Here is a 13254-nt window from a genome sequence, read left to right as displayed (position 1 = left end):
CTCTCAAGCATATTTCAGGAGCAAGATGTGAAAGTGTGGAATTGAAGCTGAGGAGCAATGCAAAAGACAGGACCATTCTACTTCATGAGTAGAATTAAGGGCCGAACTCTTGTAAATATTGGACATAGCCCAGTAATAATTTCAGCAACTCTGTCTCTGGGGCCAGGCTGCCTTCCAAAGACAGTATAGAGGAAATTTGCCTACACCCAAACTAAGAAAGATGCCAAGACTCCCTTTTCTATAGAGGACTGCAAAATTATTGATTTAACACTCAACACCTTTTAATTAGGGACCTCACTGAGCTCAAATCCTTAAATTTATAAAATTTATGGGGCATTCTCCTTCCAATCCTTGCCCAGATTGTTAACTAGGGGAAACTTTTAGCAAGAAAAGAGCAGCAGATGAAAGAGTTTCAGCGGAAGAGCAACAACGTTACCATCTCCTAACTAAGGAGACCAACAGAGATACTCACCCAGCTTTGGGAAGTTCCTTCTTGGGAAAGGAAGGGGAAGGGAGGGCATCAGTGCCTCTTCCTAAAACTCACCTTCTTGGGAAGACATTGCTCCTAAATCCATCCAAGCCATAAAAGTTTGTGAGAACGGCAGCCCATTTCTCAGAGTACCGAAAAAAGGAGGCACTAAATTAACTTTTCAAAAAAAAAAAGAGAGAGAGAGAGACTTTCTTCTAGTTTGTTCCTTCCGGCTTTCCGAAGTGGGGATCATCTTTTCAAATGAATATTGCTGATATTTTCTCCGGCTTTCTGACGGCCCCCCGCTCAGGCTGTTCATGGGGGGCGGGGGAGGGAAAGTGCTTATTATGACCCTGGCAAGAGGCCTCAGAGCGGCATTTGTAGCCGAGAACAAGCGAGAGCAGAGCAGCTTAAAGCCTCCAATCCTCCTCAGGGATGGCGGGGGTGGGTGGGAAGGGGAGAGGTTGAGATCTACGGCTCTGCCAAAGTTCAGCTAAAGTGAACCAGGAGAGCCCCCTTAGGCCTCGGCCCGTCTGGAGGAGCAGAAACGCCGCTTCCGGCGGGGGCTTTCGGCGCCTCACCTCCCTCCAAGCAAGCGAGATGCGAAGACAGCCGAAGGAGCGGGTGGGGAGTTGCGGGGTGGGGGGGAAACCGCCTCCTCGGCTGGAGTTGGAGTAACTCTTCTCAGCGGCGCTATGACCTCTCCTCCCACTTTCTCCCCCTCCTCCTCCTCCTCCTCCCCCCCTCCCCTTCTGCTTCTTCCAGCCAGCCAGCTGTGTACGAGGAAAGCCTTCGCCTTTGGGAGCCAGGACGGGCTTTTTTGGCTGCTGGAAGCTGCATACCAGGGAATCCAACCAACAATCCTTCCCGCTAACCGCAAGAACGGGCTGCTCCCAAAGCCCTCGCCTGTTTAGCAGGGCTCTTGAGTTGCCATGGCGACGGCTCAGTGGAGCCGTCCAGCGGGAGGAGGAGGCGGGATGGGAGGAAGGTGCCCAATGTGGCCCAGGGAATTTCATTCAGATATTACGCCCCTTGACGGGCCCGAGAGTGTTCTTAACAAGTTTACAGTCTGTAACTCGACACTTCAAGGTCGGATCTTTTCCCTACCGTAGTCAACCGAAGAGCGTTTTAAGGCAACAGACGTGAGGAGGGGTGAGGGGAAGTTAGGCAATCTCTGGGTGCTATTCAGGAATGCCTTTTAGTTTAGCTTCCCTTTTTTTTTCTTTTTTTACACCTGGCTAAGAGTTTAAATTTTTCAAAATTCAAAGGTTTAGAAAAATAACAAGACGTAGAATTTTGCAGGGAGGAAAGTGAATCTAATAAATGTAAGTCGCCTAATACATGTGTTTAATATGCATTATATATCACGAGACATGGTCTATAAGAAGTAGAAGAAACTGAAATAAAAATTGCTGAGAAATCCACATATGCCGATGCCACTTAAAGAACCTCTTTTGGAAGGTAAAAGAGTAGAGGCAAAAGACAAGTGTGTTGATCAACATAAATAAATCTCTAAAGCAATGTCAATAGGCAATGCCAACCAGTGTAAATAGGATAAGTAGTTGTGGTAATAACACATTTATTTTTTGAAGCTCAAAGATTCACAGGGATAGTAACTGTAGTCAGAAAATGAACAAATGTCTATTATTTCTGAAGATGGCTATAGCAGGTCTGGACAAAAAACCATCTACATGGAGGGAAGTATGCACTGGGGTATCCAAAGCCTCTGTCTTAGGCCCAGTACTCTTCAATATCTTCCTCAATGATTTAGATGAAGGAATAGAAGAGGAACTCATCAAATTTGCAGATGACACTAAGTTGGAAGGAGTAGCCAACATTCCAGAATATAGCCTGAGAATATAGAAGGATCTTAACAGCCTTGAACACTGGGCACTATCAAAAAATGAAAATCAATGGTGAAAAAATTTAGGCAAGAAAAACCAAATGCACAGGTATAGTATAGGTAGTACTTGGCTCAACAGCAGTAATTGTGAGAGGGATCTTGGGAGTCCTAGTGGACAATCGCTTAAATATGAGTGTGCTGCAGCTGCCAAAAAAGCCAACACAGATCATGTAAAGTATTAATACCATTTTATAATGCCTTAGTAAGGCCACACTTGGAATATTGCATCCAGTTTTGGTCAACACTAAATAAAAAAGTTGCTGAGACTTTAAAAAGTGTACAGAAGAGCAACAAATATGACTAGGGTACTGGAGGCTAAAACATACGAAGAATAGTTTCAGGAATTGGATGTGTCTAGTTTAATGAAAAGAAAATCTAGAAGTGGCATGATAGCAATGTTCCAATATTTGAGGTGCTACCACAAAGAAAGGAGGGTCAACTTATTCTCCAAGACACCTGGAGGCATGATAAGAAGCAATGGATGGAAACTGATCAAGGAGAAAGCAACCTAGAGAAGGAAAAAATTCCTGACACAACAATCAGTGGAATGACTTGCCTCCAGAGGTTGTGGGTGCTTCAACACTGGAGGTTTTTAAGAAGAGACTGGACAATTTATCTGAAATGGTAAAGGGTTTCCTGCTTGAACATAGGGTTGCACTAGAAGACCTCCAATGTCTCTTTCAACTCTGCTATCATTCTATTAATAGCAGAGATATCACAGCAATTACTTAGTGACCATTCAAATGTATGACAGATCCTCACCTCGAAAGCTACTTATGACCTGGTTTCAAAGATATGGCCACTTTCTCAAAGTCTTGGTTTGAGTGATTTGGGTCTATTGGGGGAGGGGGGATGATGGTGGTTTCTTCCCACAGTGCACTGCCTTTACTCCCCACCTTGGGCTATAAAGCAAGCCTTCAAATTGTGGCTGCTCCGAAATGGCACTCACTTGCAGAAAGAAGCAATGCATCCAAGTGATGGAACAGCTTACTCTCCTTTTCCAACATGGGCTCTGGAGCTTCCAAGTGAGAGATTGGTGATAGGGGTGCGGAAGAGGGTGTGGTACCTCAGGGTACCCACAAGAGAAGGCCCTTGTGGGAATCCCGAAGGGAGGGAACTAGACCACCCTGGTCCCTCAGGATGAGAGAGTCCTTGGAAAGCAAGGATTGCATGGACATCTCGGGGCCTTCCCCACTGTAAGGCACCATATGTCCTTTTTAATGACTGCATTGGGAAAAAGAATAATGTAGGAATTATTAAGCCAGGCAATCATGTGGGAACTTCATTTAACAGCCATCACACGTGACCATAATGGGCAGGCTCCATTATGGTTGTCAGTCAAGGATTACTTGTACTGGCAAGACTATGATTTTCCCAGTTGTAGTATAAGACAAAGCCGGACAGACTTAAAGAGAAGAAATTGTGAATTAAAGTTGGTAACAGAATGTTGAACTGCCAAATAGATTGGCTCTTTGAAATACCTTTCTGGACAAAAAGAGGACTTGGGATTGTCCACAAGTGCTCCAGACAGCTGCTCCTTGTGAGGAGACTGCAACAGTGTTCTTCAGTGGTTTTAGAGCTCTGGGAAATGAAGGAACACCATTTCTGGCGGATATTTGTAAACAATGGACTTACCAGTTAATTTTAAGAATCTCTGCCATTGTAGGTAGACTGTTTTAAAAATGATATGGAAGAAAAGCATGTTTTACCAGTCAAGACTGAGTGATTTAAATATGGTTTTGAAAATAATAGCTACAAGAATGATAAGGAAAAAATGCTACACAGGATATGCAAATTAAACTGGCTGTTGTTTTCATAAGGGATATACAAATAACAAACCAAAAGAGTGACCTGAATAACTTTCCCATACCGGATTTACAGGGGTGTGAAACTAGGTCCCCTCGTGGTACACCTTGGATAGCACTACAGCCGGAACTGAACAAACTAGCAACTGCTGGCAGCCAGATTACTCTATAGACTTTCCCTAGCTTTCAAAATACATGGCAACAAAAGCTATACACTAAATAAATAACTTGTATCAACAAGATTTGTTTAAAAAAAACTTATTAAAGTTTTGAAGAATTTTGTGAGAAGAAACAAAAAAACAATGAAAATAAATCAAGTTCTATGAAATTATTGGAAGGGATTTGTCAGCATAAAGAATCAGGACCATCCATGTAGATTACAGCATAAGAATTTATTGAAGCCTATACAAAAATATCTGCTCAACTAATTGTCATCACTAAATTGTGCTAGAAAAGGGTCAATGGAATTCAAGGGGGAGGGGACTGGACCTGGCTCATTTTGGCAACACAGGAACTCTAAACTGATGAGACATTTTATTCTGGCCCCCAGCTCTGCCTGCTCTTCTCCTACAGGATTAAAGATTAAGATTGTTAAAAGTAAAAGAAATAAATTTGGTTTATTTGATCAATGTCAAAATTGAGATATTGCTATTTTTGCTAAGCCTTATTTGACTTTTGCTGACTAGGATTAAATAATGAGGCTTTATAGTTTATAGATAAAATATGAGATGGGGAAGAAGGGGTAATTTTTTAAATATATTTTAAGAGAAAGAGATAAGTTATCAAAACTGTTTATACTTGTGATAAAGGGGTAGTAATTTCTTCCTATATATATATATATATATACATATACATACATACATACATACATATATATAATATATAAATATATATATTTATTTATTTATTTATTTATTTATTTATTTACATTTATATCCCGCCCTTCTCCAAAGACTCAGGGCGGCTTACAGTGTATAAGGCAATAGTCTCATTCTATTTGTATATTTTACAAAGTCAACTTATTGCCCCCCCAACAATCTGGGTCCTCATTTTACCTACCTTATAAAGGATGGAAGGCTGAGTCAACCTTGGGCCGGGCTTGAACCTGCAGTAATTGCAGGCTGCTGTGTTCTAATAACAGGCTTCTTACCAGCCTGAGCTATCACGGCCCTATATATATCCTTTCCCCCCCATATTCTTATTTTCTAGTTTCTTTTACTCTTTTGCATTTCCTATTTTTCATTCTCTTAGTTTTCTCCCCCAGTTTGTAGTAGCTTTAATCTGTTTAATGGTAATTTTTAATGCAATTTACTATAAAAAAGACAAAGATGAAGAAACAATGGTACTTAAAGAAAATTGTTGCGAAATACCAGGTGCTGCAAGAAGGACAAATCATTTAGTACTAGTGACATTAAAATAGATTTCTCCAAAGATGCACTTCTCAATGAAGCTAAAGCTCTGGTATCTGCAATGCAAATACAAGAGAAGATTCTGAGCTGGGGAAAATAAAAGGCAATTGAAAGAGTGTCTGACAGAAGAAAAGGTTTCTAGATCCTACATTTGATGACATAAGCATAAACTTAGAAAATTTCAAAAAGAGTTACTACCAGAAAATTCTGATGAAATTATTTCCATATTGGGTCCTGAAGAATCAGAAGAAACTAAATGACAATTCACACAACTCTGAGACTTTGTTTCAAATAAAAATGTAGTACTCTGAAACAACTAAGGTTTGTTTATATAATACAAAACCTTAAGTAACTGTATTTTCTAAAACAAATAAAGGGGCAGGCATTTATCTGTAACATTTTAATTTGGTTTCTCTTAGCAAAGAAAACCTGTTAAGAATTATTCATTTTGACAGCAATATCAGACATGTAAATGGAAAAGAAGGTTATATTTGTGTCCATGGATCTCTTAAGAATACAGTTGGTGTGTCTTGGACTAAAGAATTTAAAATAAAAAATGAATGATAAATGAAATCACTGAGAAAAGGAAGCAGGAGCAAGAGTATTCAGGAAGGAAATAATGCATTTGCTTCAGTAGCACATACTTAAACTAGTTATCATTCAGTTATGAGTTTCAAGGGCTGTTACGCAAATGACTTCTAGTCAAACCAATTAACATGGTGTAATGTGGAAGCCATATTTTGAGCTGTAATGTCTAGATTATTCCTAACAAGTATATTAATATAACCCCAATAACTAGATAAACTGCTTATTCTTTAGACTTGGTATAGAAATATTTTGTTTCTATCACTGGGTTCTTAAGCTTTGCCATAACGGATAACCTGACATAAAAAAAAAAACACTCTTCGTGGAATGGTTTAGGAGTTTTCCTAAATCCTAAATGCAAAACAATTCTGCAAGCAACATTGGTTCCTTGCTTTGTTGTAAGCAGAACAACGCAATAATTTAAAGAAGTGTCTTACCTGGATATCATCAGCTACCTCAATTAAATCCAGCAACTCTCAAACTGTTATGAATTCAAAAGAAGAATCTCACTAAATAAAATGGAGAACAGCTTTCATTCTTGTCCTACTGGTTGCTTTGTCTCCTGCACCCATCAGTATAAAGCATATGTCCCAAGGGGCTGGTTTAAGCTGTGGCTTTTGATATTCATGATTGGTTTCATAATCCTGATAAAAAAGAAAATCACTAGGATTATGAAATTGTTTTAATCCACTCCTGACCCTTCCATGTCTGTTGACTTCAGTGTGTAGGGAATGCTACAATAAATGCTGCCAATCAGCTTTGCTTTCTAAAAACATGCCCGCCTGATAACCTGTTAAATTGTGCTAAATGTGAGGTCTTTTCTCCCATTCATTAATTCTAAAAAATACTTCAATTTCCAGTATTATCCCCATTTCCAAATATCATCAAGTCTAAGTGGGGATGAAATAACATGAATTGCAGAGTTTTGTCTGCATGCTTATAATGTTGGAGGACATGTGACAGACTAGTAGGAGACATAATATTGTTTTGAGTTTCTAATATATAAAGATGGCAGAAGAAATGCATACTCTGTCATCCAGTATGTACTAGTTTGTAAGTTAAAATACCATTTTTGACTGAAAAGTTTTTAGTATGAATTTTTGCAACCTTCAGGTTTACCGAAGGAAAAGAAGTTTCACCATAGTCTGTACCCTTTCAAGTTCTTGAAACTTCTGCCTTTAAAAAGAAACCCCAATATAGGTAGTCTTCGACTTATAACCACCACTGGAACCAGAATTTCCATTGCTGAGCAAGGCAGTTGTTAAATGAGTCAAATCCGATTTTATGACTGTTGCCATGGTGGTTGAGCAAATCACTGCAGGTTAACTGAATCATGCAGTCATTATACAAATCTGGCTTCCCCCACTGACTCTGTTGTTGGAAGCTGGCTGAAAAGGTTGCAAATGGTGATCACATGACCTCGGGACACTACAACTGTAGTAAATATATGCTGGTTACCAAGGGGTCAAATTTGATCATGTGATAGCCTGGAGATGCTGTAATGTTCATAAGTGTGAGGACTGCTTGCAAGTTACTTTTTTCAGTGCCATTATAACTTCAAATGTCACTGAATGAATGGTTGTAAATTGAGGACTATCTGTACAAATAATCATTTTAAACCATTTAGATTCTGGCCAAAGAGATTGTTTAACAGACTGAACAAAGGTTTTTAAAGAGGGAGATGCAAAGATAATGGTTAAAATGATGAAGTCAATGGCAGAGGCCAATTTAGTCTCTGGACCCTTTTATAATTGGCATGAAACTACAGATTACCTCCAAGGAATACAATTTTCAAGGAAAAAAGGCTGTCCAGCCTTACATGTATAGCTATATATGCTTTTCATTGTGTACAGTGTCCAAGTGCTAAATTATTATTTTAGTATTTTTATACTTTAAAACAAATGAGTGACATTTCTCCTCTATGCATTAAATTGATCAGAACATATTTTACCCATTGCTCCCATCCCAGTTGATAGTGCCAGAAATAGTACTACAACGGGACAACAAAAAAACGGTATCAATCAACATTACAGTGACAGTATAGGATACAAGTGGAGCACAGTTAAGATGCTGGGCTTGTTGACTTGAAGGTTGGCAGTTCAAGACTCAAGTACTGCATGATGGAGTGAGCTCCCGTTCTTGCACTGCCCCCTAGAGTTGGACACCACTGAACAGGGGAAACTTTTATCTTTTTATAGGAGACAGTCCTGAGCCATCGGATCTTGATTATTATTTCAACTGAGATTTTGAAACAAAATGGCCATATTGTTCTATTTGGGAGTGAACTGTGCTCACTGCCCACTCTACCTGACAGATAGATTAAAAATATAATGAACTCTATTGAACTCTATGAACTCTATTCTCTGAAATGAGAATGAAGAATGAACTATATATGGTAAGCCTTTTTGAATTAGATATGGTATTTGCACTCTTTAGTGTGAATATGTTCTGATATCTTCCTTTATGCTAATCATAAAATTTTACATACTTAACACTGTATAGATACATGTGTTTTGTTCTTAATGTTGATATTATTTACTCTTGGTTTATGCGTCAGTATATTAGCAATTAAAAAGTGAGGAAGCTTAATTCTCTTAATTTGGAAAACAAGCATTATATCCTAGCATAGGAGACCATTGGATTTAACTATTCTTCCACTTCCTGACTTGCCTTCATTGTCCAAACAGTGCTAAATGCTTTCCATAAATAAAAGCTGTTGTATCTGAAAACAACATTTCTTCCCTAACTTTTGGAAGGGCTGTTTTAGCACCATGTTACACATTAGGTTTGTAAAGCACTTTGGAATTGATTCAAAAAAGGTACTTTGGAGTCTGTGAGAATACAAACATAGCACCATATATCTTTAAGGTAACCCAGGATTTTCTTCTTCTTGTATTTGCTGCAAAAGAATAACATGGCTGCTATTCTTTGGGAAAGTTGAATTTAATGGATGATATACTTGGACAACACTAATATGGGATTCTTTACTGCAACAGGTTCAAATGATATGATGATCTACTGGGGAGCATCAATTAAGTTGCTCAGGTAGTGAAAAAACAATATTCGCTGTCTAAAGTTCAACCTCACCAACTTTTTTTTTTGTTTAAAAAAGAAACAAACATGGTCAGCATTGATAGAAATGTAATCACGATTATTTACAATTCTGTCTTAAAGGCAGAATAGAAATCTAATCTGTAAGTAATAAATGTGTAAAAATAGTCTTGTGGATGCCCTAGTCAATTACATAAGGCTTACACAGGTGTGATCTATGTGCCTGATGTGATCAACATCAATGTGTAAGAATAAAAATCAACCATTAAAGACGCATATAACATACAAAAGCAAACAGGCAAGTAGTCATTGGAAAACAAAGCTTGTAATAATGAAAAAGACAGATTAATAAATCAATCACTTGTTCCTTTTAAAGCACAAACCACATTAACTCTTTTTATACAACCATCTAAGAACTATGAAACAGTACCACATTGTGCATTTTTTAAACCTACTTATCAAGAAAGTTAATTCCACACTTCAGAAAAGTCTTATATCCATGGGGGGAGAGTAGGGGAGGGAGAAGGAGACAGCTAAAAGCGCAATCACAGAAAACATCATTATGAGTCCAAGCAAGCGGCAAGTCTTTTCTTCACCTTTTCCACTGAACCAAAAGAGGAGTGGAGAAGGGGATAGAGAAAGGAAAAAAGTAAAGAGAAAAGCACCCACAAGAGGACTATATCACATTCCATAGTTACTTTTGACACCTACAGTTCGGGGTTTTGTAATATATAATCATTATTTAGACCAACACACCAATAAGGTGAAAAATGGGAATGAGATATATCTCAATATAGCAGCAGGGCAAAGTTGGATCTCAAAAGGAAAGTTTGTTGCCATCTCCAATTGCTTTTTGAAGAATTCTTAACAGTATAAGGCCAAAGGCTTAAACATGGTGGAGATAATTTAGAGTTTAGCATGGTAAATGGACTAATCTATTGGCATATTTAGATACGAAGACTGCAGTTCATAGCCTAGTTATCAACCTATAGCACCTTTACTCTACTTATTACAGCAGCGTAAAGAAAGAAAAAATGTGATTTTTCGATCGAGTTAATAAAGATTTGGAAACAGGATATATCCAAATGCACACCTTCCAATCAGAACTAACATAAATATTTTGGCAACATTGTTAGTGTCTTGTATATATTCATATACGAAGCAGAAAAAAATATAGGGGAAGGTATTAAAAGCATAAAAATGGCTCCCCCTCAAAGAAATCTTTCTTCCTTTTTAATAACCAGTGTTAAAAAATACAAACCTTATTAAGTCAGTACAATTTCTTCTAACACAACTGGTTTACAGAAAAATTTAACAAAAATTATATAGGGGGCTAATATAATTGCTCAACTCAGCATGGTGGTTAGAAAAGGAAATAGTTATGTCTTTCCTGACAATTGTACCAGTCCAATCGCATGATTCTGGATCTAACTATAGTAGTAGGTTCTAAAATCTAGAATTTCAATTTATGCCTTCTGGCTTTTTTATGATCCTTAGAGAAAAGTGGGAAAGTCAAGAGATCAAATTTGTTATATATCAACAGGAAATCTTCCTAGTCAAGTTACATTTTTCTTCCCTGCTCTTTGCAAATTTGTGATACTATAATATTAGAGGCCTTATCAATAATGCTTCCTTGAAAACAAAAATATGAGAACACAATCATGGATTAAAAATGTTCATGTGCATCTCTTGAAGAAGTTTAGAAATATCTAGATGTTGAAGACATTGCTTAATTTAGACATAGCACTTCTCCACAGAAAAGAAATACACTGGACACATTTTTGTCCAATTAAGAGGGTTTTTTTTTGTGGGGAGGGGGAAAGATGGACTTCCTTAATGATGAAATTGTCTGATGTTTTTAAAATATTTTAAAAGAAAATGATCTATACAAAGCTTCTACTACTACTACTTCCCTATAGGCTTGTGATCAATTTCAAGCCAAAGTCCAGAATAACACGATGGAATTTCCTCCTTAGACACCAGAATTATATACTTTTTCCTGAATATATGCTTTGCCTTCCAATATGCAAGCTTTTGTTTATTTTCCTACAAAGCACACTTGCTTGTGTCAATCAAAAAGATAAAGAAATCAGGTAATAAAAAGCAAAGCATTAAAACATAGGAGGGTTTTTTAAATGCTCAGAATAAAGCCTGAATCCATTACAATATTCCTACTCTCCACAACTCTGTAACCTTTATAGAGAATGGACAAAGAGCAAGGGACATATTTTAATTCAAATATAACAAATTCTTCTCTGACAAAACAAGGAGAAACTCATTTGAAAGAGGAAACCAAAAAACAGCAAAGTGCTTCTGCATATCCTCACAAAGATGCCTCTACAGTCTTCTTGACAAGAGTGTCAATTCCATTCCATTTCCAAAACAGGTAAACACTTAAAGCCATTAATTCCCATGAGGTTCATAGCTTCCTCTTATCCTCCTGTCATTTAGGTCAAAGAAAATCTAACCATTATGTAACGCTACATTAAATCTATTTGCCAGACATGGAAAAGGCCAAGTGTGTAAGCCAAAAGCATCAACCCTTTTTTCACGTCTTTAACTCTGTGAGGAAAAAAAATATCTTCTGAATATTTTTTTGCAAGTTACATGGCATTTCTCTACACTCCAGGAAAATGGAAACGGTATCCTGGCTATCTCAATATTCTATTTTAGTGATTCTAAAAGCTTTCTACATAAGAAATTCAGATAGACTGGTTTTAATGAACAATTCTGCACTAACCACCCGCAGGAAAATACAGTGAACTCTGGAGATAAACTTCTACATTAGGAAGAGAGACAAGTTTCAATTTCTTAAGTTAGGCTACCAAGCATGAATTCTTTAGGACACACATTTTTTTCCAAATATACAATTCAATTCAATCTAGGGCTTTTTGATGACAGCACCCTGTGGTGGGGGTGGGGGTGGGGGTGGTGTCTTAGTTAATGAACTTGGCTAATCATTACATAGATCCAAAAAAACAACAACTCAACATACAATTTATGAAAATTAGTCAAGTTCTCTAAATATAAATTAAATCTGGAACTTCACTTATGCACAAGGCAGTGATCTTTTTCAGTCAGATGATGGTGGCATGAAAAAAATTGTTAATTGTGGCATAATCTTCCTAATCTGATAGGCAAATTATTTCAGATTGCTGGTACTTCTAAATTTCTACCATCAGGTTACTCCTTCTGCTTAATACTCAAACGTCAGAATTCTTCAGTATATCCTGAATAAACCTTTCCCTGTTATATGTCTTTGGCTGGAGGAATTTAGGGGACGCATGATTTATTCAGATTAACATTCCTTAGGTAGAATGACCTCTCATATTTGTTTAACTGAATGTATAGGTAGTTGCCATTATTCACATGAAGTTCGGTAGTAGTCTATTATTATAATATGTTAAAAAAAAAACACCTCTCATTGAATTGCAGACTCATCTTGTTACAAAACAGCTTAGTGGGACTCCAAAATCCAACTTTTCTACTAGAACAGCCTGGTACTAGAATACCAAGCAATAACTGCTACACTGCAGAAGCACAAATAATGTACAACTCCAAGATCTACTTGCATTACGACCACAATGTCCTAAATCTTCTACCAAGTTAAAGCACAATAAAAAATAACTGTGATTTAAAGTTTCATTCTACAGCTCTCTTGCCTGTCAAGGAGTCCTGATTTGTAGTTAATTTGTTTTGCCAGAAGTTTGTTTTCTAGTTCCTTATGGCTACAGGCACATTATGCATACTATTTTTAAGTCACAGTTGCTTTACAAAGTAAGTCTTGTGAATGGCTTGAAAGATAAAATAAGGAAATAAATTATTATAGACGAGATTATTAACTTGGAAAGGAAAGGAAAAAAAGGAAAAAAGAGGAATCCTCTTTGCTTAAAATGCTTGTGATTTGTAAACCAAAGGAGATTGAACAGGAGAAAGGAACTAACACCATCTAAAAACCTAAACAAGAACAACACAGTCCTTGCTGTGAAATCCTATATCAGTATCAGACTTAAGCAAATCTGAAATAGCTTC

The 13254-nt window shown here is 37.4% G+C and overlaps 1 protein-coding gene across 5 annotated transcripts in view; it reads right to left on the bottom strand.

The window, feature by feature from the left end:
* KIAA1614 (KIAA1614 ortholog) overlaps positions 1-1191 on the bottom strand; it is a 42341-nt gene extending 41150 nt beyond the window's left edge. For 3 of the 5 annotated variants that reach the window (XM_058175705.1, XM_058175709.1, XM_058175706.1), the window contains exon 1: positions 473-1191. In XM_058175705.1, coding sequence (XP_058031688.1) covers positions 473-521 — 49 coding nt within the window. In that variant the 5' untranslated portion in view covers positions 522-1191. The remainder of the gene's footprint in view (positions 1-472) is intronic. The other 2 variants (XM_058175707.1, XM_058175708.1) reach the window with 1 other exon arrangement.
* Positions 1192-13254: the final 12063 nt, after the last annotated feature.

Source organism: Ahaetulla prasina, chromosome 3 (assembly GCF_028640845.1).
Source record: "Ahaetulla prasina isolate Xishuangbanna chromosome 3, ASM2864084v1, whole genome shotgun sequence".
Classification (NCBI taxonomy): Eukaryota; Metazoa; Chordata; class Lepidosauria; order Squamata; family Colubridae; genus Ahaetulla; species Ahaetulla prasina.
The sequence above is the reverse complement of the archived record's forward strand: the minus strand, read 5'-3'. Positions and strand labels throughout refer to the sequence as shown.